The sequence below is a fragment of the Arabidopsis thaliana genome, chromosome 2 (assembly GCF_000001735.4).
Source record: "Arabidopsis thaliana chromosome 2, partial sequence".
Lineage (NCBI taxonomy): Eukaryota > Viridiplantae > Streptophyta > Magnoliopsida > Brassicales > Brassicaceae > Arabidopsis > Arabidopsis thaliana.
In genome coordinates, this window is record NC_003071.7 from 8,923,294 (window position 1) to 8,942,723 (window position 19,430).

The following is a 19,430-nucleotide window of genomic DNA, read 5'->3' on the forward strand; positions in this document are numbered from 1 at the left end:
GTTTGGTTCTTGAGAAACTGTGAGGCCAAAAAGTTTGGTTCTTGAGAAATGATGGCGGCTCGTACTCATTGTATCAACCTTATCCCCAAAGTATGTCTTCCACAATCCTTCAGAACTGGAGAATCAGTGACTAATCTCAGATTTGATTGCGTCTCTAAGTCATCGAAGCTTTCTCTCAAGACATCATGTGGAAGATCAAGAACGCATCACCGGAGGCAAAATCTCAGCATCCGGTCCGTGTTTACTGGAATCGTGGAGGAAATGGGTGAAGTCAAGGACTTGGGAATGGCCGATCACGGAGGATTCGACCTCAAAATCGGAGCGAGAGTGGTGTTAGAGGACGTGAAGCTCGGTGACAGTATCGCCGTGAACGGTACTTGTTTAACGGTGACGGAGTTTAACGCAGAGGAGTTCACAGTAGGGTTAGCACCGGAGACGCTGAGAAAAACATCGTTGGAGGAGTTAAAGAAAGGATCTCCGGTGAATCTGGAGCGTGCGTTGCAGCCAGTGAGCAGGATGGGTGGACACGTGGTTCAGGGACACGTGGATGGGACGGGAGTGATTGAATCAATGGAGGTAGAGGGTGATTCTTTGTGGGTGAAGGTGAAAGCTGACAAGGGTTTGTTGAAATACATTGTGCCTAAAGGATTTGTGGCTGTTGATGGGACTAGCTTGACGGTTGTTGATGTGTTTGATGAAGAGAGCTGTTTCAATTTCATGATGATTGCTTATACGCAACAGAATGTAGTGATTCCGACTAAGAAGATTGGGCAGAAAGTGAATCTTGAGGTTGATATCATGGGGAAGTATGTTGAGAGGCTTCTCACCAGTGGTGGCTTCTCCAAAGGTAACTAGGAAACTTAAAGTTTAAGTCTTTTTGGTAGGATTGATTTGGAGGAGAATGAATGGTGTTGATTGCTATCGATCTTCTAAGTCCTGAGCTTAAACTTGTTTAGAACTATGATTTACAGCAGTGTTCTCAGAATGCTTCGATCTGAGCTCTCCTTTTGCAAGGAATCATCATCAGTAGATTTAGTACATTGTTTTATGCAATAGTCCGAGTGTCTAGTCACTTGGCTCAACTGTCTTTGTCTGAGAAACTTTTAGTTTTGTTCTTGTTGTGGGGGATATGTGTATTTCATTTTTCCCTAATCACTCTGCTCAGCTAAATTGTTGAGGAAGCTTATTCAATTGGGGGGCATTGTATTTGGTATTGTTTGGAGATCTCTGGTCGCCATGTATAAGCAAAACTTGTCTGAAGAACATCTTGTAGTTGTTGAACTAAGAAGCATTCTGTTGTATGGGTTGCAGGAAAAGAAAATATTTGATTTGATGGGACTTGGGAGTGGGAGCTTTGTTGAGCGGAGCTTGACCTTTTGGCCTGGGGTTATATGTATCTTAACCTCTGTTTCTTCGTAATGGTGCTAGTGAACAGTCCACGCATTTAGGCGCGGTGAGAAAAGTAAATCAACCTTATTGAGTAATGATGATCAAATCATTCGTGTAATAAACCCAAGAATCAAATTTTGTAATATGGCAGTGCCCCTTTTAAAACTTAGATTCTGTTATGCTTTTGTTAGACCTTCATATGTATATCTTTAAGTGTTTCGAGAAGTTTATAAGAAAGGGAGTTGTATACATAAGACCAAGAGGCATATATAAATGTGTTTTTACCCATAAAACAAGTTCTGAGATGTGTTATTAAGACTTCAAGACGATAAGAACAAAAGACACAGAACGAGGAAGGTAGAAAGAACCGCGAGAGATGCAGTTGTGGAGGCACGTGGGATAGAATCAGAAGTTGCGGATGCGGACTGGGTGACATCAGTGCAGTCAAGACCTTCTTTGCCCTCTTTACACATGTTGGCAAAGATTCCAGGAGGATAACGACCGTAAAGGTTGATGTAGCTGAACATTGTGGAGGCACAATCGTTCTTTTCGTCGTTAAGAACTTCTGCAAAAGGGCAAGCAAAGTCCTTGAAGGCGGAGCAACACACATTTGCCGGATAATTTGGTCCTTTGCATCTGCTTGTTATGATTGTGTAGTTCTTGTTAGCAAAATCTTCTTTGCAGGCTGTTTCAATACCAACAAAGAAAACAGAAGATCCATACTTAAAGATTAATGTGTCTACATATATATTCTAAACGATATTAGAATCATCAATTAGGAAGGATGATCTTTACTTGTCCTTGTCTGAAGAAGAGCTCTGCTTGTTGCTGCGTGACCATCAAATTCATCATCTGCACATTCAAATTCATTAACTTTTTAACAATGGTCTCTCTTTTTATAATGAACATGAACATAGTAAGAAAAAGAAAACAAATCATCAAGAAATTGAGGAGAGAATTACATGAAAGGGAGAAACCAGAGAGGAGGAAAATGGGAAGAAGAGAAAGCAGACAGTAAGGAGAAATCTCCATTGTTTCTCTGATTCTTCCTCTCTTCTCTTCTCTTCTCTTCTCTTCTCTTTTCTTTTTCCATTACTTCCATTTTTTGTGGGGGTATTTCTGTTTCTTTTTTAGTAAGATGAAAGTTATAGGACGAGAGACAATTTCGGAATCATTACAAAAGTATCATTAATATGGGGTTTTGAGAAATTGACATTGAACCTAACCCATATTATAGCCTAAACGACGCCGTGTCAGTACTCTGCTCTAAACCCTATACTTGAGTAAGCTTGACGAGTAAACAGAAGTTGAATTCGTTACAAAATCTATCCCAAAGGTTTGATTTTTTTCCTCCAACTTGCAAAATGTTAAACCTTAAACCTTAAACCTTAGCTTCTCTGTTTTGAAATCTGTATCACGGCCCAAGTATGAAGCATCTTCTTCTTCTTCGTCTTGTTCTTCCAAAGCCAAATTACATTCTCAGAAGGAGCTTCCTTTTCCACTCCGGCAAGACCACACCATCGCCGTTGGACCCTTACGACACTCTGCAGCGTCGGGTCGCGAGATCCGGAGATCCCTCTGCTTCGATTATCAAAGTGTTGGATGGATGGCTTGATCAAGGGAATCTGGTTAAGACTTCGGAGCTCCATAGCATCATCAAGATGCTTCGAAAGTTCAGCCGTTTCTCTCACGCTCTCCAGGTCTCTCATTTCTGGATTCCTCTGTTGCTTACTTTCAAAAAAAAGTTCATCTTTTTTGTTGTTGTTACTCTGTGATAATACGAATCCAAATCTTAAAAATGGTATCTTTTCTCTTCTTGTTGTTATTGTGATGATGTTAGATATCAGATTGGATGAGTGAGCATAGAGTTCATGAGATCTCTGAAGGAGATGTTGCGATTCGGCTTGATTTGATTGCTAAAGTTGGTGGTTTGGGAGAAGCAGAGAAGTTTTTCGAAACTATTCCTATGGAGAGGAGGAACTACCATCTCTACGGTGCTCTCTTGAACTGCTATGCGAGCAAGAAGGTGTTGCACAAAGCTGAGCAAGTGTTTCAGGAGATGAAAGAGCTTGGCTTCCTTAAAGGTTGTCTTCCCTACAATGTGATGCTGAATCTCTATGTCCGGACTGGGAAATACACAATGGTTGAGAAGCTGCTGCGCGAAATGGAGGATGAGACTGTGAAGCCAGACATCTTCACAGTGAACACGCGGTTGCATGCTTATTCGGTTGTATCTGATGTAGAGGGGATGGAGAAGTTTCTTATGCGTTGTGAGGCTGACCAGGGGCTTCATTTGGACTGGCGCACTTACGCCGATACAGCGAATGGCTACATAAAGGCTGGATTAACTGAAAAGGCTCTAGAGATGCTGCGTAAATCAGAGCAGATGGTGAATGCTCAGAAAAGAAAGCATGCCTATGAGGTTCTCATGTCATTCTATGGAGCTGCAGGTAAGAAAGAAGAGGTGTACCGTCTCTGGAGCTTGTACAAGGAGCTGGACGGGTTCTACAACACTGGATACATAAGCGTGATCAGTGCACTCTTGAAGATGGATGACATAGAGGAGGTGGAGAAAATTATGGAAGAGTGGGAAGCTGGACACTCCCTTTTCGATATTCGGATCCCACACTTGTTAATAACGGGTTACTGCAAGAAAGGAATGATGGAGAAGGCAGAGGAAGTAGTAAATATATTGGTCCAGAAGTGGAGAGTGGAGGATACAAGCACATGGGAGCGTTTAGCTCTTGGGTACAAGATGGCGGGTAAAATGGAGAAGGCGGTGGAGAAATGGAAGAGAGCAATAGAGGTGAGCAAGCCAGGGTGGAGACCACACCAGGTTGTGCTGATGAGCTGTGTGGATTATCTGGAGGGTCAAAGAGACATGGAGGGTTTGAGAAAGATTTTGAGACTGTTAAGCGAGCGAGGACACATTTCATACGATCAGCTACTGTACGACATGAACGGTGCTGGACTGAGTTGGAAGATAGTCGATGCAATGGGAAAAGGTCGATACGTTGAGGAAAGAGAAGTACGAATCTAGAAAGTGACACATTCCAAACAATGAAGTCTTATAACCATTTGGATAAATGCAAGTTCGTTTCATCCACAAGCATTTTTTGGGCTTAAGCTTGTCTTAAATGAGTTAACTAATAATAGATTAATGTTAACTATATAGCAATGAGAGTTACAAATTGATTTTATACTTTAGTCTCTCCACCAACCAATGTGAAGCTATCATTGATGTGTAATGTGTTTCCTCAGAAACGCCTAATAGATTAATGCTAAACTAGATAACAAACAGAGTAACTAAAATTGTAATTGATATGTTAATCATCTCCACCAACGTATCCTCCTCCTCTCATTGCCTCCACCATCTTCAGGCTCAATCGGTTTTTGTCCATTGCATGCGACACTTGCTCTCGCTTATTCAGAAGTCTCAGAATGTCGGCTGTACTCTCCATGTCTCTCCGACCCTCCACATATTGCACGCAGGCAAAAGCGGAGAGAGCCATGCTGTTCTTTGGGTTCCAGCGGTCATGCAGCCTCCCTTCCATGGCCTCTGCCACTCTCTTCCTCCTCTCCTCTTCTTTAGCATCTTCATCCTCCACCAAAGTATTAACCTTGTGAGCCAAACTCTCCCATTTGCTCTCCTTCTTCCCAAGCATATCAACAACCTTCTCAGCCTCCTCCTTCACGCATCTATGTTGGAGACCAAAGTCCATCAGATCAAGATTGGGACACTCATTCCACTCTTCCATAACCCCATCGAGATCACCCTTCTTCGTAAACGCCTTGACGATATCAGAACATCTGGAACTGTCAAAGGATATCCCATAGTCCTTAGCCAAGTTCCAGAGACGGTAAACATCCTCTGTTAGATTCTCGTTACAATAAACAGTCATGAGACATCCATATATGATTTCTCTACAGCCGTCATCAACAAATGTCTCTGACCTACGAAGCAAAGCTAAACCCTTTTCCATAAATCCTGCTCGTATGTAGACCAATCCTGGAAAGTAGAATGTGGTCCATTTGTCCTGAATCATCACCTCCCACTTGCTCAAAAACTTCTCCACACCTTGTACATCTACAACAGATGCCATAGAGTAAGAAGTCAAGAGCTTGACAAAGCATAGTCCTTGGGGTTGCATCTTTTTCTCGTCCATCTCGCCAAGAAGCTTCACCACCATGTCGTGATCTTCAGCCTGATGGTAGAGACAGAGCATGGTGCTATAGAATTGAGGATTGTTATCAGCAAAACCAAGTTATCTCATCTTCTGAAAAGTAGTCTCAGCTATGCCCAAAGAGCTGTGTGTTTTGCAGCAGCTCAAGAGAGCGTTGTACAAATAAATATCTCTCTTTTCTACAGGAACAGTCTCGAAGAACTTAGCCGCTTCTTCCACACCACCAACTTTAGCAGCCAAGAAAAGTCGTCGCTCAAAATCCATTGAACTCAGCTTATAGGCTTTTTGTTCAATCATCCAATCCGATACCTAATAGCACAAAAAAAAAAACCTAAGATTAACAAATTTGTACAAGTCCCAATTTTGCTTGTTTTTGAAATCTCTAACCTGGAGAGCGTGAGAGAAGCGATTGGATCTGTGAAGAGAGGTAATGATGCTCCTGAGTTTTGAAAGTCCCGTTTGATTTCCGCGTTGGCACCATTCTCGGAGCAACGGAGTGATGGAGACTGACGAATCTTGGACTCTCTGGATCCGACGCTTGAGAGTGTCATTAATGAGCTCCGGCGAAGGAATGGTTTTGGGGAAATGAACGAAGGAACGTCTGCAAGGAAGGATCCAGAAGAAATTACTGAATTGTTGTCGGAGAAGATGCTTCATGCTCAAGCCAAAGAGAGACCACAATTCCCAGACACACGACAAAACAAACCCTAGGTCTTCTCTGTCTCTGTCCAAGTCCACTATACGACGACACTTAACCGGATTCGAATTAGAGAAATCCGGTTTGAGTCTCCCACTACAAAAAAAAATTAAACGTACTTACCAGTCTTTGATTAATCCATAATTCATATAAGTAAATGCAATTAAACATGTACAATGGAAATATTGTAAGCAAAAAAGATTATGAACACAAAGCCTTCTCAAATACGAATATGATTTTATAAGGAAAAACAAAAAAAACTATAGGCCTCAGAATATATTATTGTAAGAAGTTCGTCATCATTGGGTTTCTCAAACGATGTCAGCTAATTTGAATCCATCATAGGCCCTTTCTTTATGCAGCAAGATCAAAATGAAAAAACTACACACAATAATCAACAAAACACACAACTGACACAATCGAAAAACTTCGTAGATGAATATGAATATATGAATGATCGTGTTACTACGCAAGAACAAGAATGCAACAAGAAGCAGAGAAAGATAGAGGACTAAGAAGAGAGGTAAAACGCCATGTTTATAATCTCATGAATACAGAATCACCGAACACGGCTTTTTATAACAAACACTTGAAACTGTTTAACCGACTCCGGTACAATTAGTTCCTTGGTTTAATGTCTTTAATGAGTGCTTAAACCGGTGATTCGATTTCACAATTCAGCATTTTTTTCCAATGTTTTAAAGATAAAATCACACGAGGAGTAACAAAAAGTCTTTGTCGTTTATGGGCAAGAGACTTCAAACGACAAGGGGATGATGATGGCGGCTCAGTTTTTACTATCAAATCTTCAACTTAGTAAATTAGTAATTCTCTTACGTCTAGTATCTTGTATAAATTATATTGTTATGGCTATCATGCATAAATAAAATTTCTAAACACACATATTAAACACTCTTTGTTTATACATCAGTAAACTCTAACTTCCAATATTAGTATATTACCATGAAAATTTTATCGATTTTATGGATTATGTTGCATGTATTCAAAGTAAACGAAAGATAACAAAGTTGATCATAAACCACCAAGTTTGACTCTTCCTTTCCATTTGTCATTTGTAGAACTGCCTTGGAGGTCAAGCTAAAATCTATCTTCCTACTTGTTAAGCAAATAAAGGTTAGCTTGGCGTACAAGGACAATTTTACAAATGACAAATGGACACGCAGCAAGTAGCAACTATAGTAACTAGCAAGGATGTTCTGACTTCTGAGTCACGTTGGATTACACTTATTAGATTGGGCCTTGATTTGTATGTTATTGGGCTTAGAGAACGTGAGCTAATCTTATAGATTGATTCACTGCTAGAGCCCCGTCTGTCATGTTTATGTCATTGTGTTTTGGATGTGAGAAATGGCGTATGGTCAACAACACTCAAGACATTTGTTAAATAGTGGGAAAAGCAGATAATGTTCCAAGTAAAATGATAGGGAAATCATGGAACTGAGCCCCAAATTACAATGTGGTTGGAACAAGTTCAAAATAGCATACAATCATTAGTCAGAACCAAATTTTCTTGTGGCTCTTCTAAATACAAGAAATTTACCCAACATACAATACAAGTTAAATGGAAACATGACACATCCAAATAAAATTCCAGTAGGAGAGGAGAGGCCAAGGCTTGAATTCTCAGTTGTGATCCTTCTTCCTCTACATATTGTTAAGACAAAGAGATGGAAGTATTACCAAATCATGAACAAGGAATTAGAGTTTCTTTGTGTGGTCGAAACCAAATCCAGTATTTCCACAAGCAAAAGATTCATTCTAAACCATTTTCCATGATTTGACATACGAGTTCGTTTATTATAGATATTGCTACAGATTTCAGGTATGACAACCAAACGACTACGAAATAACTAAGATGGTAAGATTTAAACAAGTTCACGGATTTCGTTGGAGACAACAACATAGAGCATATAAAATCTCTACACTACAACAAAACTAGCACTCCTCCTAGGCAAAATTAACAATAGTAAACTCATGAGGCTTCAGAAGTTTATCATTCACTCACTTGTTCAAAGCCAAAAATAGCTTTGATCAGGCAATGTAGGCAAAGATATGAAACATCATCACCAGCCTCACACCGTCAAAAATCATAATCAAATTCTCTAAGTAAACAACACTAAAGGCCTCAGAAAACATTTTGTACAAGTTATATCATTGGTTTATCAAACAATGTAGGCAAAATTTGAATCATCATAGGCCTTAAAGCTGCAACAATGGCAAAGAGAGATACAAATCTCAGACAGGAAAATTGAAGGAGCAATGAGCCTCAGACTAATTAAAGAATTCATTTCAGTGGTACATCAAACAATGTAGACAATCTTTTTCAATCATCACTGGCTCTTTATCTAAACCCAAGTTCACAAATACTAACAAAACATAAGAAAGGTTAAGACTTTGCAAAGCACAAAGAGAAAAAGCTAAAAAAGCACAACTTTACTTAATTCAATGAATAGAATTCTATCAATTAACAAGAAAACTACAAGACATCATGCGACGAAAACAAAAAGTACGAAGCTTTGATAGTAATAATGGAAACTGAATCGCTCACTGGCTTCTCTAGTTCAGAGAATATCGATCATGAGCCCTGATGGTTTTTTCTCACCGCCACCAAGAGTTTGTTTATATCTTCTTCTTCCTTTGAAACCCTAGCAAACATTATATATTGCAACTGTGGCGTTAAGCGTTGGGAAAGGGCCCATATATCGGCCCATCAAAGCTCGACCGAATTTCTAATTGGGAAAAAGGCCCATACCGGCCCATTAAAGCTCAACTTTTTGATAAAACAGCCATTTAAAATAAATAACCATAAGCTTTTCATTATTCTTTTTCCTCTTTTTGTTTTTCCCTTTTGTTCAAATTTAAAAAATATGGGGTTCATGTTAATGCAAAGGAAAAATCTAGGGTTCATGTAGGCTTATCTTTAAAGTAAAGCTGAAATTTGAAAGAGAATCATTTAGGTAATTCTCCAATATGTTATTTTTTTCTTTAAAATGAATGGTAAAAAAGAATCTGTAAATTCTAGCATCATAATTAGTAGATCTCATATCCATCAAAGAAGATGTATTGACATCCTCCACAAATCCAAGGAGGAGAAAACAAAGATAATGAAGAAAACAACAATTAAGAAAGACTTAGAGATAAATAAATATGAAACCCATAAAAAAAGTAAGAAGACAAAACTCTTTAGTATGAGAGTTCAAAAAAATAAACAAAAACAAAGACAAAAGAGAGATTATTAGGGAGAGGATGTAATGGAAGAGGCCAAGAATGAAGAATCTAACGACGAAGGTTCTTGACTTTGGACCAACCCTTCTTACAAGATTTGCCGACAACTTTGATGCCTTTCTTGAACAGATGTTTCAGCTCCAACGCCCTCATCTTCACCTGATCCTCAAATGCTCCCATCTTCTTCTTTCTTCGATTCTCTCTTCTCTCGGGAGGTGAGAGATGTCTTCAAAAGTTTTGTTTGTGTCCTTGTCTCTCTCTCTCTCTGTAATATAGAAGGGATTTATATGTAAATATAAATTAGCTGTGAAATGTTATTAATAGACTAATTGGAACCTTACACCTAAGTTAAGCTATCTCTGCTGTTTTATGATTCCCAAAATTCTTTTTTCCTAATTTTGCCATTGCTTTTATTAAAAGATATATCTTCTTTCCTTCCTATGTTGAAAATTTGAACAAACATAAGTGAATTTTGCCAGTTAAATGAATCATCTTGTGCGTCGGATCCAAAATGGTTTTGTACACGTGGCGGAAGAAGGGCCGTTTGATGTTTGCGGTGACAATTGCCAGCTGTGCAATCCTCATCACGTAATGGACCACCAATTCCTATTGGTTGGTGCTTCCCTTTTTCCCCATTAACAAGTTTTGATTTTGTATTATTACAATTCTTGCATAAACTAAGCCGTGACATATACTTGGAAATTGGAATAAAGCCTAACCTTTTTTACTTGTTAAATAAGCTCTTATTTACCTTTTGTTTTGTTGGTTTAGTCAACACACTTTCTTTCATAAAGACGACTCTTTCTCTAAAGCTTTAAGGAACAGATCATCTATGTTTTACACTCTATTTATTCGCTGTCTTGTCTTGACAACGAAAGATTCGTTGGAACCATTTTCCTTCTCTGTTACGGCGTGGCTAAAAGAGTAGCGTAAGGACAAGTGTCAAGCCATTGTACAAGGAGTGGACGAGCACTGACGAAGTCGTTTGGTTTAGATTCTTCGATTATTGTTGTAAGAAAAGCTCGATGTGCAGGCAAAAATATCTTGGTATGGACCTAGTGAGTTATAGGAGAAAAGCTCTTATATATCAACCATAGAGAGGATGTGAAGGTGAAGGACGGCTTCCAAAATTTAAGAATTTGATCTTTAATCATCATCTTCATCATGCTTGCCCTTTGTTGCCCATCTTCTTTGATCGTTTGAACAATGCTTGGAACAAGTGTAGTGGTTTATAGTTTATACGTTGTCTTGTCTTTAACAAAGAGAGTTCGGTGGGGAAATTTTCCTTGTCATCTGAACGTGGCTAAGAGAAGAGAAGTGTCAATGCATTGTACAAGGAGTGGACGAGCACTGATGAGGCTAAGTTCCCTGACCAGCTGTAACATAACCCGAGACCGCAACCTATCCCAAACAGCTGCACAAAATCCTCACCTGAGAAGTGACCTGCAGCAAATACTCCTGAGCTGATCACTAGTGCCTTCCACCATTCCATTCTCGACGCTAAGGAGGTCAGGAGAAAGCGTCTGTACACTATCTCCTCAAGGATGGGAGCTACTACGCAGTAGAGAGCAAAACATCCGCTTCTCGCCACTTCCCCGCTCACCATTATCTTCTCCAATTCTGATTCATGTACAGCCTGAGATCAAACAACATGTTAAAATGATAATCATCTTAGCAGAGAATGGTGTAGTAGATCGATTGGGGAGACCTTAGGGCCAAAGAGTTGATCAGCTACAAGCGACGTGACGAAGATAAAGCCCACAAGACATCCCAAACCCAATGCTGAGCCAACCACCCAGTTTCTTCCTTCCCTTGTTTCGTTATTACCCTTTAGAAAGTTGATTGATTTGCACTGAGGCTTCGCTGTGGTCCTCAGCAGCAAGACTGTCCCTGCAAGTTCTACCATTTGGAGAACCACAAGTGATAGCACCTGTATATTGTAACCACACCATGAAATTCAACACTAAAAATCAACTTTGCAGAATCAAAAGCATACAGATCATCACTCATGAACCGTAACGAAATTGCATCTCACATAGGAAGAAAACTAAATTGCAAACTGCAAGTATAATCTTCTGCCCTTTGCTTATCTCTGAAGTGTACAATTCAACTAGATATCCAACAGTCTCCTCTTAATAGTAAATGTAAACCTTCCAGACAAAATGAAAGGAGACTCACTTGGGTCTGAGGATCAAGAACCTGCCGGTGGAGTATGTTGGCAACAATGGATAAACCCCCAAAACTGAGAGGAATATGCAGAGAGAACATGTAAAGAGCAAATGTGCTCCATATGTTATCATCCTCCCATGGAATCTCTGATGCCAAAACTGAGAACCCTTCTCCATTCCCCAACTGTTCAATCTATAAAGCACCGGACTTGGAATTAGAATCTCCGTCAAAACTAGCGAAAAAATAAAACTTCATCCCTAATCAATGGAAGGAGACGCACCTGAGTAGTTTCTTGGGAGGATTTGCTTTTGAGACAAGAGCATATGAGAGAAGGTCGACAAGTACTAGCAGAGGAGAGACGACGAAACTCCGTATGTCGTCGTCGTTCGGAACAATTAGTCACCGGCGTGTTTCCGCAACTGAAGGAAACCCATCGGCCTAGAATCATCGCCGTCTCTGACCAGAGAGTCTCCTCTTCTTCATATAGCCAAGCCACTTGACCTTTCAAGTTACTACCATGGACCAATTCAATTATGTGGTAATCCAAAATAATTGTTTTTCTTTTTTTGGCATCAAGTGTGATTTTTTTTTTGTCAATAGATATCTTCTTAGCTCAAAAAAGGAAAACAAGTATCAAAAAAATTACAACTTTACGATTTGCTTAGAAAGGAGAAGACATCTGGAGCAACAGGATTTACAAAAGTTATTATCTTTATCGATTTCTCTTCTTCCTAGACCCAACAGACGAAGAGAATTTGTTGTTGGTTGTCTCTGGTCTCTTCGTCTAGGTTTTTTTTGGGTTATTAAAGATGGTGAGGATCGTGAGAAGTTGTTTACAGTCCATGTTAAAGCTCGTGAATTCTCTAATTGGGATGGTTGGGATTGCTATGATTCTCTACGCTGTTTGGCTGATTAGGCAATGGCAAGAACAAATGGGAAATCTTCCTTTTGCTGATTCTGATCACCCTGTTCCGTGGTATGTTGAAAGTTTCATCTTTTTGTGTGTTTGATCACTTTCTGGCTTTTTGGGCGTTTGTATCTTTGTTTAAATTCCGAGTGGTTGGAGAACGGTACTGAGCAATTTAGGCAGAGACAAGATCATAGATTTCTGTAAGATTTGAGGTGTGTGGAAGCTAGAAGCTGTTGTTAGGCTTTGGAAGAGACAGTTTTAAGATTCTTGTAAGATTTGTCTTTCAAATTTGATGGCACTGGAAATGAGTGACACATCTTGTTGGGGTGAAACTATGTTTTTCCCGTGGAAAGATCATAAATTCTGTAAGCTTGAGGTGTCTAGAAGTAGTTAGGCTATGGAAGAGATAGCTTCAGGATTCTTGTAAGATGGCACTGGAAAGTGGCATATCTTGTTTTTGTGTGAGGGGGAAGTTATCATTGTTATGAAATATGAAGTATGCCATTGCTGATGAAAATTTCTGAACCAATCTTCTTATGAGCTTCAGGTTCATTTATTCATTTCTTGGTCTCGGGGCCATTCTCTGTGTTGTCACTTGTGCCGGGCACATAGCTGCTGAAACCGTGAATGGATGTTGCCTTTACTTGGTAAACTTCTGTTTTTTTTATAAGTTGTTCCTGCAACTCTATTGATGAATTGTAGCATCACTACGTTAGCCTGTTTTTCTTTGGTAGTTTCATCATTCCTTCCTGAATTCTTTCTTGTGTTTCTTTTTTTATGTGTATAATGCATCTGTTTATTGGCTCATCGACTGGGTTCAGTATATGGGATTCATAGTCTTGCTAACTATGGTTGAAGGCGGTGTAGTTGCCGATATCTTTCTAAACCGTGACTGGAAAAAGGTATAGTTTCTCTATCTCTTTTCTTTTGAAAAATCTTGAGTGGCTCTCTATTGTCACGCCCAAGATTCTAATCTTTTAGAAGCTTTCATCAGGACTTTCCAGAGGATCCAAGTGGTGCTTTCCACCAGTTCTCTAAGTTCATCGAGTCAAACTTCAAGATTTGCAAGTGGATAGGTCTCTCTATTGTCTGTGTCCAGGTATCTTAACTAATAGCAAAAAGATTCTACTTTACGGTGCTTCTAAATTGTTTGGTTTCAACGCTTCACATTGTTCCTTTGTTTATTGGCAGGGTCTATCAGTTTTAATAGCCATGTTGCTCAAAGCTCTTGGACCTCACCCTCACCGACATTATGATAGTGACGATGAATACAATGTAAGCACAGTTGCACTCCTGCAGGATGCTCGTCAGCCGCCTCCATACGTTGTTGGAGAACCCATGTATGGAGCCAAACCGGGAGCTTGGACAGTTAGATTAATGAAAGGGCAAACCGGTGAGAGGTGAAAACAAAGAAACTCGTAGAAGAAAATGGCAAAGCAGAGTCTGCTCTTTCCATGTGTGCATTTACTTTGGCTTCTTATTGCATCTCTTTCTTTCACTATTTATCTCTTGTAAATGTTGAATACATATATTTGGGATGTTCTTACATATTAAAGACTATGTGATGTATGTAAATCTCTCTCCACTCTATTGTTGACCAAAATTATCAAGATTTATATTCTGCAGGCTAGTTGGTATGAAATGGTTCTAGTTCTGTCAGGACAGGGTTAGTCATATCTTGGTCGGAATTGCCTTTAATTACATATAAAAAATCTCAAAACTCGTCTACTATTTAATTGTTAACCAACCATAGCATCACTGCTCATCATCACAAATTCGTTATAAGCAAATAAAATAATGGAACACCAATGGTATTCGATGAGTAATCGTATTGGCTTTACGGGGCACATGGGAAAAGATTGGATAAAGTCTTATTGTGTAAATATACGAAGGAAGGAATTAATTGAGAATGTAATGAGATTTGTGAACTGTAAGATTCGTATATGAACTGTTTTTATTGATACTCTCATGTGATTTTGTAATTTCATGAATTACGTAACATCTTGTGCTTGTTGTCATTCTCAATAATACAATTTGACTTTCACACTTTTAGCTAAAGCATTCTCATTTGAATAACTATTCTCTGTTTTTTAATTGAAGTTGTCAATAATATATTTCTCTAGTCTTTAATAATGCACACATGTATCCAGTATTCATGATGATTATTAAGTAGTTAACTAAATACATTTCACTTGATTTTGTGTAATTCAGGCCTCACATTATATCTACATTCATCTCCGATGCTTATCTATAGATTTTTACCTTATTAAAATTAGTTAGATTCTACAGCTCCATGAGGGTCCTATGAATTTGTTAGGTTTATAGGAAATAAAATGTGGTTTATCGGTTCTTGACCCTTGAACTGCAAGGTTTGATCATCCAATGGTGGGAAAACACGATCGATATTGCTCTCATTATATCACTGATTCCATGGATTTTTGTGAACATGATCTTGAAACCAAATGATTGGCTAGGTTTTGACCAAGAGCTTCATGAACTTGAAATGAATATGTCCCCATTTAGACCAAACTCTCTGGCAATCTGCGGATGTAGAAGTAGCAATATCAAAACTTTGTAAGAAACATTTTTATTTTTAAAAAAAAATCAGAAGTGGGATAAAAACAGGTTAATTAGGTACAACACTTAACAAGCAGCAATCAACGTATTTAAATAGGAAACGATAGAAATTATCAGTTCTTAAGATAAACTTTAATAAATACATAAATAGTTCACATGTATACCGTACAACATTACAAATGAGTCATATCACATAATTTTGGGACTACGCTTTAACCAGCATTATGCCATCAAACTTTGTAAGCTGAAGTTTAAACTCTAGAAGTAATTCCTTCCAAAGTTGTATCTATAAAGAATAATTTTCTTGTAAGCTTTTTCTTAGAAAGATAAATAAAGTATAAGAATGGTCGAATAATCTAAAGTAAGGATTGTGGCGAGAGTCATGTGCGGTCTATCAAAATTATTATTTTCTTAAAAAACTTATATGTTGCAAAATTAGGTTTTAAAACATTTTTTATGTTCTCCGAATCTACAAAAACAAAACAAAATGCACTAAGCATGGTTGGTGGTTGTTGAGTGTTGATTTAAAAAAAAAGTACGAAAATTCGGAAACAGTTAAAAGAATAATACTAGTATCTTCGAATGCTGAAATGATTTATGCGCTGTGAGCAAAGCATTGGCCATCAAGATTCTGTATTTCCAAATCTTATCATATAAAGATCAGATACACTTTTATTAAATCTTTTATTTTACAAAGGTTGTGTTGTTTTTGTCCAAAAAAAAGAAAAAAAGAAAAAGAGGTTGTGTTGTTTTCCATGAGCAAAACAAATGTGGTCTTAATCTTCCAAAGAAAAACTGTAGACATATTTTATTAGGAAAAATATCGTGAAAAAACATAAGCTTTAAAATTTTGAACGAAAGAGCATTTTTCAAACTGTTATTTAAATTTTAAAATTTTGGTTCATTTTTAGTAAAATATTTAAATTTTGTTGATTTGGTCGAATTAGGTGAATTAGGTATGAGGTTAAGTTACCGGTTAAAAAAAGTATTATGGAGTTAACTTCCAGTTAACAGACGCAATTATCCAACTGTCGTCCGTCACTATCTTCAAGTGCATCGATGGAGATATCAAGAACATCATCACCTCTAGAAGAATCAGACGCAATTATTGAAAGTTAATGGCGTTTTGGCTGCAATGATATCTACCAAGATCTCTCCCAAAACTTTTTTAATCTCCTTGTTTTAATTTTTTTTTTCCGAGGAATCATATGTAAGGGTTTAACATTGTTATAAAACCTAACTTTTCACATAAATGATATTTACATGAGTAGCAAAAAAAAAACTTCGAGTTAACAGTCTACATCTAGCCAAAACAACAACATCTTTCTTTATGTGGTCATTTAATTTAGTGAAGGAATCAAAATCCCTCAGATCGAAATACAATTTTCAAAAAAAACACACACAATTCTTAATCCTAGCAAAAAGCCTCGAATACTTTTAAACTTTTCTTGATTTTTCCAGACAGCAAAGACGTATGGAAAACGAAAGAGGTAGTTATAATGAGAAAAGATAATTACTTAGGAGGCCGAATATGGTCTTTGGCTAAACATTTTGGCGATTATTTATTTTTCTTCCCACCGACTTTCAATTCGATGCAAAAAATAAAGTTATTATAATATCAGCAATAAACTCATCTGAAATATTAGAATAAGCAAATTTCAACAAAAATTAACTAATCTAGCCTAACCAGATTAACTTTACGACATGCCTAATCCATACAAATCAATAAAATTTAACTATTTTACTAAAAGATCAAACAAAACTTTGGGATATAAATGATATTTTGAAAGTTTATGTTTTTTCTCACAAATTTGAAAATCGTTTTTTCACATTTTCTATATTTTATTAGTTAAGTTAAATAGTTTTGAATCTGATGATGTCAAAATAAATTGGTAACTCGTGAATTGACTGAAAAAAAAATCCATTTACAATTATAAAAAATTAATCCATTTTCAAATACCAAACAAATCCAAGATTATTTACAATTGTCACTTTTGCTAATCTTAGATTATGAGGTCATATATCCTCACATCTTCAAATAATTCACTACATTCTACTACTAATAAAATGAATAAAAAACTCTTTGTTTTATCTATATTGAAACAAACAAAACATATGTTTTGATCGGTAACTTCTATCAATCCGCACTAGGCTTACAACTCTAATCATTCTCATTTTTTATTTTTTTACCTGCTTTTTCTTTACATTTGATCTTTTACTGGTTTGTGTCACCAATCGAATCCATAAAGACAACCGATATAACAATGTTAAACAAGACGCCATGGTCATATAGTAGTATTTAAGAAAGAAAAAAAAAAAGAGAAAGAAAGAACAAGTGTAAGAGTAACGGAAGAATCTTGTCCCAACCAACAACATTGGCTTTAAAAATAAAAACGATGGAATCTTATAATTGCATAAACACACACACACACACACCCTTTACCCTACGGGATCGTGCTAAATCAAGGCCCCTAACTGTCAGTAGGTCCCATCCCCCCCTCATAAAATGGCACACTACGTAAATAAGAAGAATGGCTCTAGGACATTATCGTCATTTTCTTATCTGATGCAAAAGACTTGACTTTTCCTTTTTGCAGACTTAACCATTCCTCCTCCTTCCCTCTCTATTTAACCAACTTAACCAACAATTCTTTCTCACTTCTCCACTTTTTTTCTCGGTTAGTGTCAGTTTTTTTGTTGGCTAGTCTCTTCGGTCAAAATGCAGCTCTTTCCGGTCATCCTACCGACACTATGCGTCTTCCTCCACCTTCTAATAAGTGGCTCTGGCTCTACTCCACCGTTGACTCACTCCAATCAACAAGTGGCAGCCACTCGTTGGCTTCCCGCCACCGCAACCTGGTACGGAAGTGCCGAGGGAGACGGCAGCAGCGGTAAACATCTCTTACTTTTTTACTCACAATTTGTTTGGTTTTTACTGTAACAGACCAAAAGTTTACTGCGAAATCAATAATAATGCAAGGGCTTAATTATGAATGAAACCGCAGGAGGAGCTTGTGGTTACGGATCGTTGGTGGACGTGAAGCCGTTTAAGGCTAGAGTCGGAGCGGTGAGTCCGATTCTGTTCAAAGGTGGTGAAGGCTGCGGTGCATGCTACAAGGTCAGGTGTCTCGACAAGACCATTTGCTCTAAGAGAGCAGTCACCATTATTGCCACCGACCAGTCACCGTCAGGACCATCTGCTAAAGCAAAACACACTCATTTCGACCTCAGTGGCGCCGCCTTTGGACATATGGCTATTCCCGGCCATAACGGTGTCATCCGCAACCGTGGCCTATTAAACATCCTCTACCGCCGGTACCTCTTCGCGCTATCTTATTATTTTATTTGACTACTATATGCTAACGAACAAATAATGAGTACATTTAAATGGTTTTTTCTTACATTGGGAGGAGTAAACAAATAAAGAAACTTTAACGGCGTTCTTGTTTTTTATCGATGGTCCCATATTTTGAGCTTTGACTACACATAAACACAAACACACATATGGATCTCTGACACACTTGCACTTGTTTGTTTTTTGCAAAACAGAACGGCATGCAAATACAGAGGGAAGAACATAGCGTTTCATGTGAACGCAGGATCAACTGATTATTGGTTATCGCTTCTCATTGAGTATGAAGACGGTGAAGGAGACATTGGCTCTATGCACATTCGTCAAGTAATATTTCTCATTAGTCTCTCCCACATTTTCTTTAAAATGTATACTTAATATTACTTCATTTGTATGTTGATTTATGAAGGCGGGATCTAAGGAGTGGATATCGATGAAGCACATATGGGGAGCGAACTGGTGCATCGTCGAAGGACCACTCAAGGGACCATTCTCCGTGAAGCTCACAACTTTGTCCAACAATAAGACACTCTCCGCCACCGACGTCATCCCCAGTAACTGGGTTCCCAAAGCTACTTACACCTCTCGCCTCAACTTCTCCCCTGTTCTCTAATTAGCCTCTCTTCAAAAAAATTTTGTTGTGGGAGAGAGGAACACAGAGAAGACAATGAGTGAGCCATCTCCAAAGTTAGGGGATTAAGAGCTTTTCATTGTGTGTGTGACTACTAACATTCTATGTTGTCCCTTTTCATTTTTTTCCTTCTCCATAGGGATGTGTGTATCATCTATAATGTTGTTTGTGGGACATTACTATATAAGAATTTACAAAAGATGTAATAATGTAATATGCAATCTCATTCCTTTTTTAGCTCAACTCTTTTGCATGCCCCACTCTCTCTAATGACA

At 38.1% G+C, this 19,430-nt stretch overlaps 7 protein-coding genes, 2 long non-coding RNA genes, 3 other non-coding genes and 1 pseudogene across 18 annotated transcripts; 5 read left to right on the forward strand and 8 right to left on the reverse strand.

Moving 5' to 3' along the window:
• Positions 1 to 11: 11 nt before the first annotated feature.
• On the forward strand, positions 12 to 1,681 carry AT2G20690 (lumazine-binding family protein). The gene is made up of 2 exons (NM_127633.3): positions 12 to 847; positions 1,312 to 1,681. Exons 1-2 carry the CDS (start codon positions 49 to 51, stop codon positions 1,326 to 1,328), a joined length of 816 nt encoding a protein of 271 aa, NP_565482.1. The 5' UTR covers positions 12 to 48; the 3' UTR covers positions 1,329 to 1,681.
• On the reverse strand, positions 1,601 to 2,511 carry LLG2 (LORELEI-LIKE-GPI ANCHORED PROTEIN 2). The gene is made up of 3 exons (NM_127634.4): positions 2,352 to 2,511; positions 2,185 to 2,241; positions 1,601 to 2,074 (listed from the first exon to the last, which is right to left on the reverse strand). The coding sequence occupies exons 1-3, from the start codon at positions 2,419 to 2,421 to the stop codon at positions 1,710 to 1,712; spliced, it is 492 nt and encodes a 163-aa protein (NP_179662.2). The 5' UTR covers positions 2,422 to 2,511; the 3' UTR covers positions 1,601 to 1,709.
• A 121-nt stretch (positions 2,512 to 2,632) lies between these two features.
• AT2G20710 (Tetratricopeptide repeat (TPR)-like superfamily protein) lies at positions 2,633 to 4,551 on the forward strand. 2 transcript variants are annotated; one of them, NM_127635.4, is made up of 2 exons: positions 2,633 to 3,089; positions 3,230 to 4,551. In NM_127635.4, exons 1-2 carry the CDS (start codon positions 2,817 to 2,819, stop codon positions 4,427 to 4,429), a joined length of 1,473 nt encoding a protein of 490 aa, NP_179663.1. In that variant the 5' UTR covers positions 2,633 to 2,816; the 3' UTR covers positions 4,430 to 4,551. The 2 variants fall into 2 exon arrangements, with proteins under 2 accessions (NP_179663.1, NP_973492.1); NM_201763.2 differs by having other exon boundaries at positions 2,713 to 4,551.
• Positions 3,106 to 4,357, reverse strand: AT2G07325. Its single transcript, NR_140208.1, has one exon. It is a non-coding gene; the product is annotated as an other RNA (long non-coding RNA).
• Positions 4,529 to 6,827, reverse strand: AT2G20720 (Pentatricopeptide repeat (PPR) superfamily protein). The gene is made up of 2 exons (NM_127636.3): positions 5,961 to 6,827; positions 4,529 to 5,882 (listed from the first exon to the last, which is right to left on the reverse strand). Exon 2 carries the CDS (start codon positions 5,613 to 5,615, stop codon positions 4,716 to 4,718), a length of 900 nt encoding a protein of 299 aa, NP_179664.2. The 5' UTR covers positions 5,616 to 5,882; positions 5,961 to 6,827; the 3' UTR covers positions 4,529 to 4,715.
• On the forward strand, positions 4,575 to 6,306 carry AT2G07335. Its single transcript, NR_140209.1, has one exon. It is a non-coding gene; the product is annotated as an other RNA (long non-coding RNA).
• Positions 6,828 to 8,271: 1,444 nt separating the features above from the next.
• On the reverse strand, positions 8,272 to 8,362 carry AT2G20721. Its single transcript, NR_140640.1, has one exon. It is a non-coding gene; the product is annotated as a snoRNA (small nucleolar RNA).
• A 52-nt stretch (positions 8,363 to 8,414) lies between these two features.
• AT2G20722 lies at positions 8,415 to 8,489 on the reverse strand. The gene has a single exon (NR_140641.1). It is a non-coding gene; the product is annotated as a snoRNA (small nucleolar RNA).
• A 66-nt stretch (positions 8,490 to 8,555) lies between these two features.
• Positions 8,556 to 8,629, reverse strand: AT2G20723. Its single transcript, NR_140642.1, has one exon. It is a non-coding gene; the product is annotated as a snoRNA (small nucleolar RNA).
• Positions 8,630 to 9,286: 657 nt separating this feature from the next.
• On the reverse strand, positions 9,287 to 9,969 carry AT2G20724 (annotated as a pseudogene). 2 transcript variants are annotated; one of them is made up of 2 exons: positions 9,858 to 9,940; positions 9,287 to 9,781 (listed from the first exon to the last, which is right to left on the reverse strand). The 2 variants fall into 2 exon arrangements; another variant differs by having other exon boundaries at positions 9,299 to 9,969.
• Positions 9,970 to 10,023: 54 nt separating this feature from the next.
• AT2G20725 (CAAX amino terminal protease family protein) lies at positions 10,024 to 12,203 on the reverse strand. The gene is made up of 4 exons (NM_127637.5): positions 11,966 to 12,203; positions 11,695 to 11,877; positions 11,225 to 11,446; positions 10,024 to 11,152 (listed from the first exon to the last, which is right to left on the reverse strand). Exons 1-4 carry the CDS (start codon positions 12,131 to 12,133, stop codon positions 10,820 to 10,822), a joined length of 906 nt encoding a protein of 301 aa, NP_565483.1. The 5' UTR covers positions 12,134 to 12,203; the 3' UTR covers positions 10,024 to 10,819.
• A 40-nt stretch (positions 12,204 to 12,243) lies between these two features.
• On the forward strand, positions 12,244 to 14,261 carry AT2G20740 (Tetraspanin family protein). Of its 3 annotated transcripts, NM_201764.1 has the most exons (6): positions 12,340 to 12,497; positions 12,602 to 12,661; positions 13,143 to 13,242; positions 13,417 to 13,497; positions 13,590 to 13,694; positions 13,787 to 14,217. In NM_201764.1, the coding sequence occupies exons 2-6, from the start codon at positions 12,618 to 12,620 to the stop codon at positions 13,997 to 13,999; spliced, it is 543 nt and encodes a 180-aa protein (NP_973493.1). In that variant the 5' UTR covers positions 12,340 to 12,497; positions 12,602 to 12,617; the 3' UTR covers positions 14,000 to 14,217. The 3 variants fall into 3 exon arrangements, with proteins under 3 accessions (NP_179667.2, NP_973493.1, NP_973494.1); NM_127639.4 differs by having other exon boundaries at positions 12,244 to 12,661; positions 13,787 to 14,261; NM_201765.2 differs by lacking the exons at positions 12,340 to 12,497; positions 12,602 to 12,661 and having other exon boundaries at positions 13,219 to 13,497.
• A 3,278-nt stretch (positions 14,262 to 17,539) lies between these two features.
• EXPB1 (expansin B1) lies at positions 17,540 to 19,413 on the forward strand. 2 transcript variants are annotated; one of them, NM_127640.3, is made up of 4 exons: positions 17,540 to 18,063; positions 18,178 to 18,487; positions 18,722 to 18,851; positions 18,934 to 19,413. In NM_127640.3, exons 1-4 carry the CDS (start codon positions 17,892 to 17,894, stop codon positions 19,135 to 19,137), a joined length of 816 nt encoding a protein of 271 aa, NP_179668.1. In that variant the 5' UTR covers positions 17,540 to 17,891; the 3' UTR covers positions 19,138 to 19,413. The 2 variants fall into 2 exon arrangements, with proteins under 2 accessions (NP_179668.1, NP_001324426.1); NM_001335703.1 differs by having other exon boundaries at positions 18,722 to 19,413.
• Positions 19,414 to 19,430: the final 17 nt, after the last annotated feature.

Coding starts and splice junctions, on each gene's coding strand:
- AT2G20690 (NM_127633.3), top strand. CDS start 49: ATGATGGCGGCTCGTACTCATTGTATCAACCTTATCCCCAAAGTATGT.
- LLG2 (NM_127634.4), bottom strand. CDS start 2,421: ATGGAGATTTCTCCTTACTGTCTGCTTTCTCTTCTTCCCATTTTCCTC. Junction 2,242..2,351: donor CTCTGGTTTCTCCCTTTCAT/GTAATTCTCTCC, acceptor TTGAATGTGCAG/ATGATGAATTTGATGGTCAC. Junction 2,075..2,184: donor TCTTCTTCAGACAAGGACAA/GTAAAGATCATC, acceptor GTATTGAAACAG/CCTGCAAAGAAGATTTTGCT.
- AT2G20710 (NM_127635.4), top strand. CDS start 2,817: ATGAAGCATCTTCTTCTTCTTCGTCTTGTTCTTCCAAAGCCAAATTAC. Junction 3,090..3,229: donor GTTTCTCTCACGCTCTCCAG/GTCTCTCATTTC, acceptor TGATGATGTTAG/ATATCAGATTGGATGAGTGA.
- AT2G20720 (NM_127636.3), bottom strand. CDS start 5,615: ATGCTCTGTCTCTACCATCAGGCTGAAGATCACGACATGGTGGTGAAG.
- AT2G20725 (NM_127637.5), bottom strand. CDS start 12,133: ATGATTCTAGGCCGATGGGTTTCCTTCAGTTGCGGAAACACGCCGGTG. Junction 11,878..11,965: donor CCTCCCAAGAAACTACTCAG/GTGCGTCTCCTT, acceptor GGTGCTTTATAG/ATTGAACAGTTGGGGAATGG. Junction 11,153..11,224: donor ATCAACTCTTTGGCCCTAAG/GTCTCCCCAATC, acceptor GTTTGATCTCAG/GCTGTACATGAATCAGAATT.
- AT2G20740 (NM_127639.4), top strand. CDS start 12,495: ATGGTGAGGATCGTGAGAAGTTGTTTACAGTCCATGTTAAAGCTCGTG. Junction 13,243..13,416: donor ATGGATGTTGCCTTTACTTG/GTAAACTTCTGT, acceptor GACTGGGTTCAG/TATATGGGATTCATAGTCTT. Junction 13,498..13,589: donor TAAACCGTGACTGGAAAAAG/GTATAGTTTCTC, acceptor AGCTTTCATCAG/GACTTTCCAGAGGATCCAAG.
- EXPB1 (NM_127640.3), top strand. CDS start 17,892: ATGCAGCTCTTTCCGGTCATCCTACCGACACTATGCGTCTTCCTCCAC. Junction 18,064..18,177: donor CGAGGGAGACGGCAGCAGCG/GTAAACATCTCT, acceptor ATGAAACCGCAG/GAGGAGCTTGTGGTTACGGA. Junction 18,488..18,721: donor TTAAACATCCTCTACCGCCG/GTACCTCTTCGC, acceptor TTTGCAAAACAG/AACGGCATGCAAATACAGAG.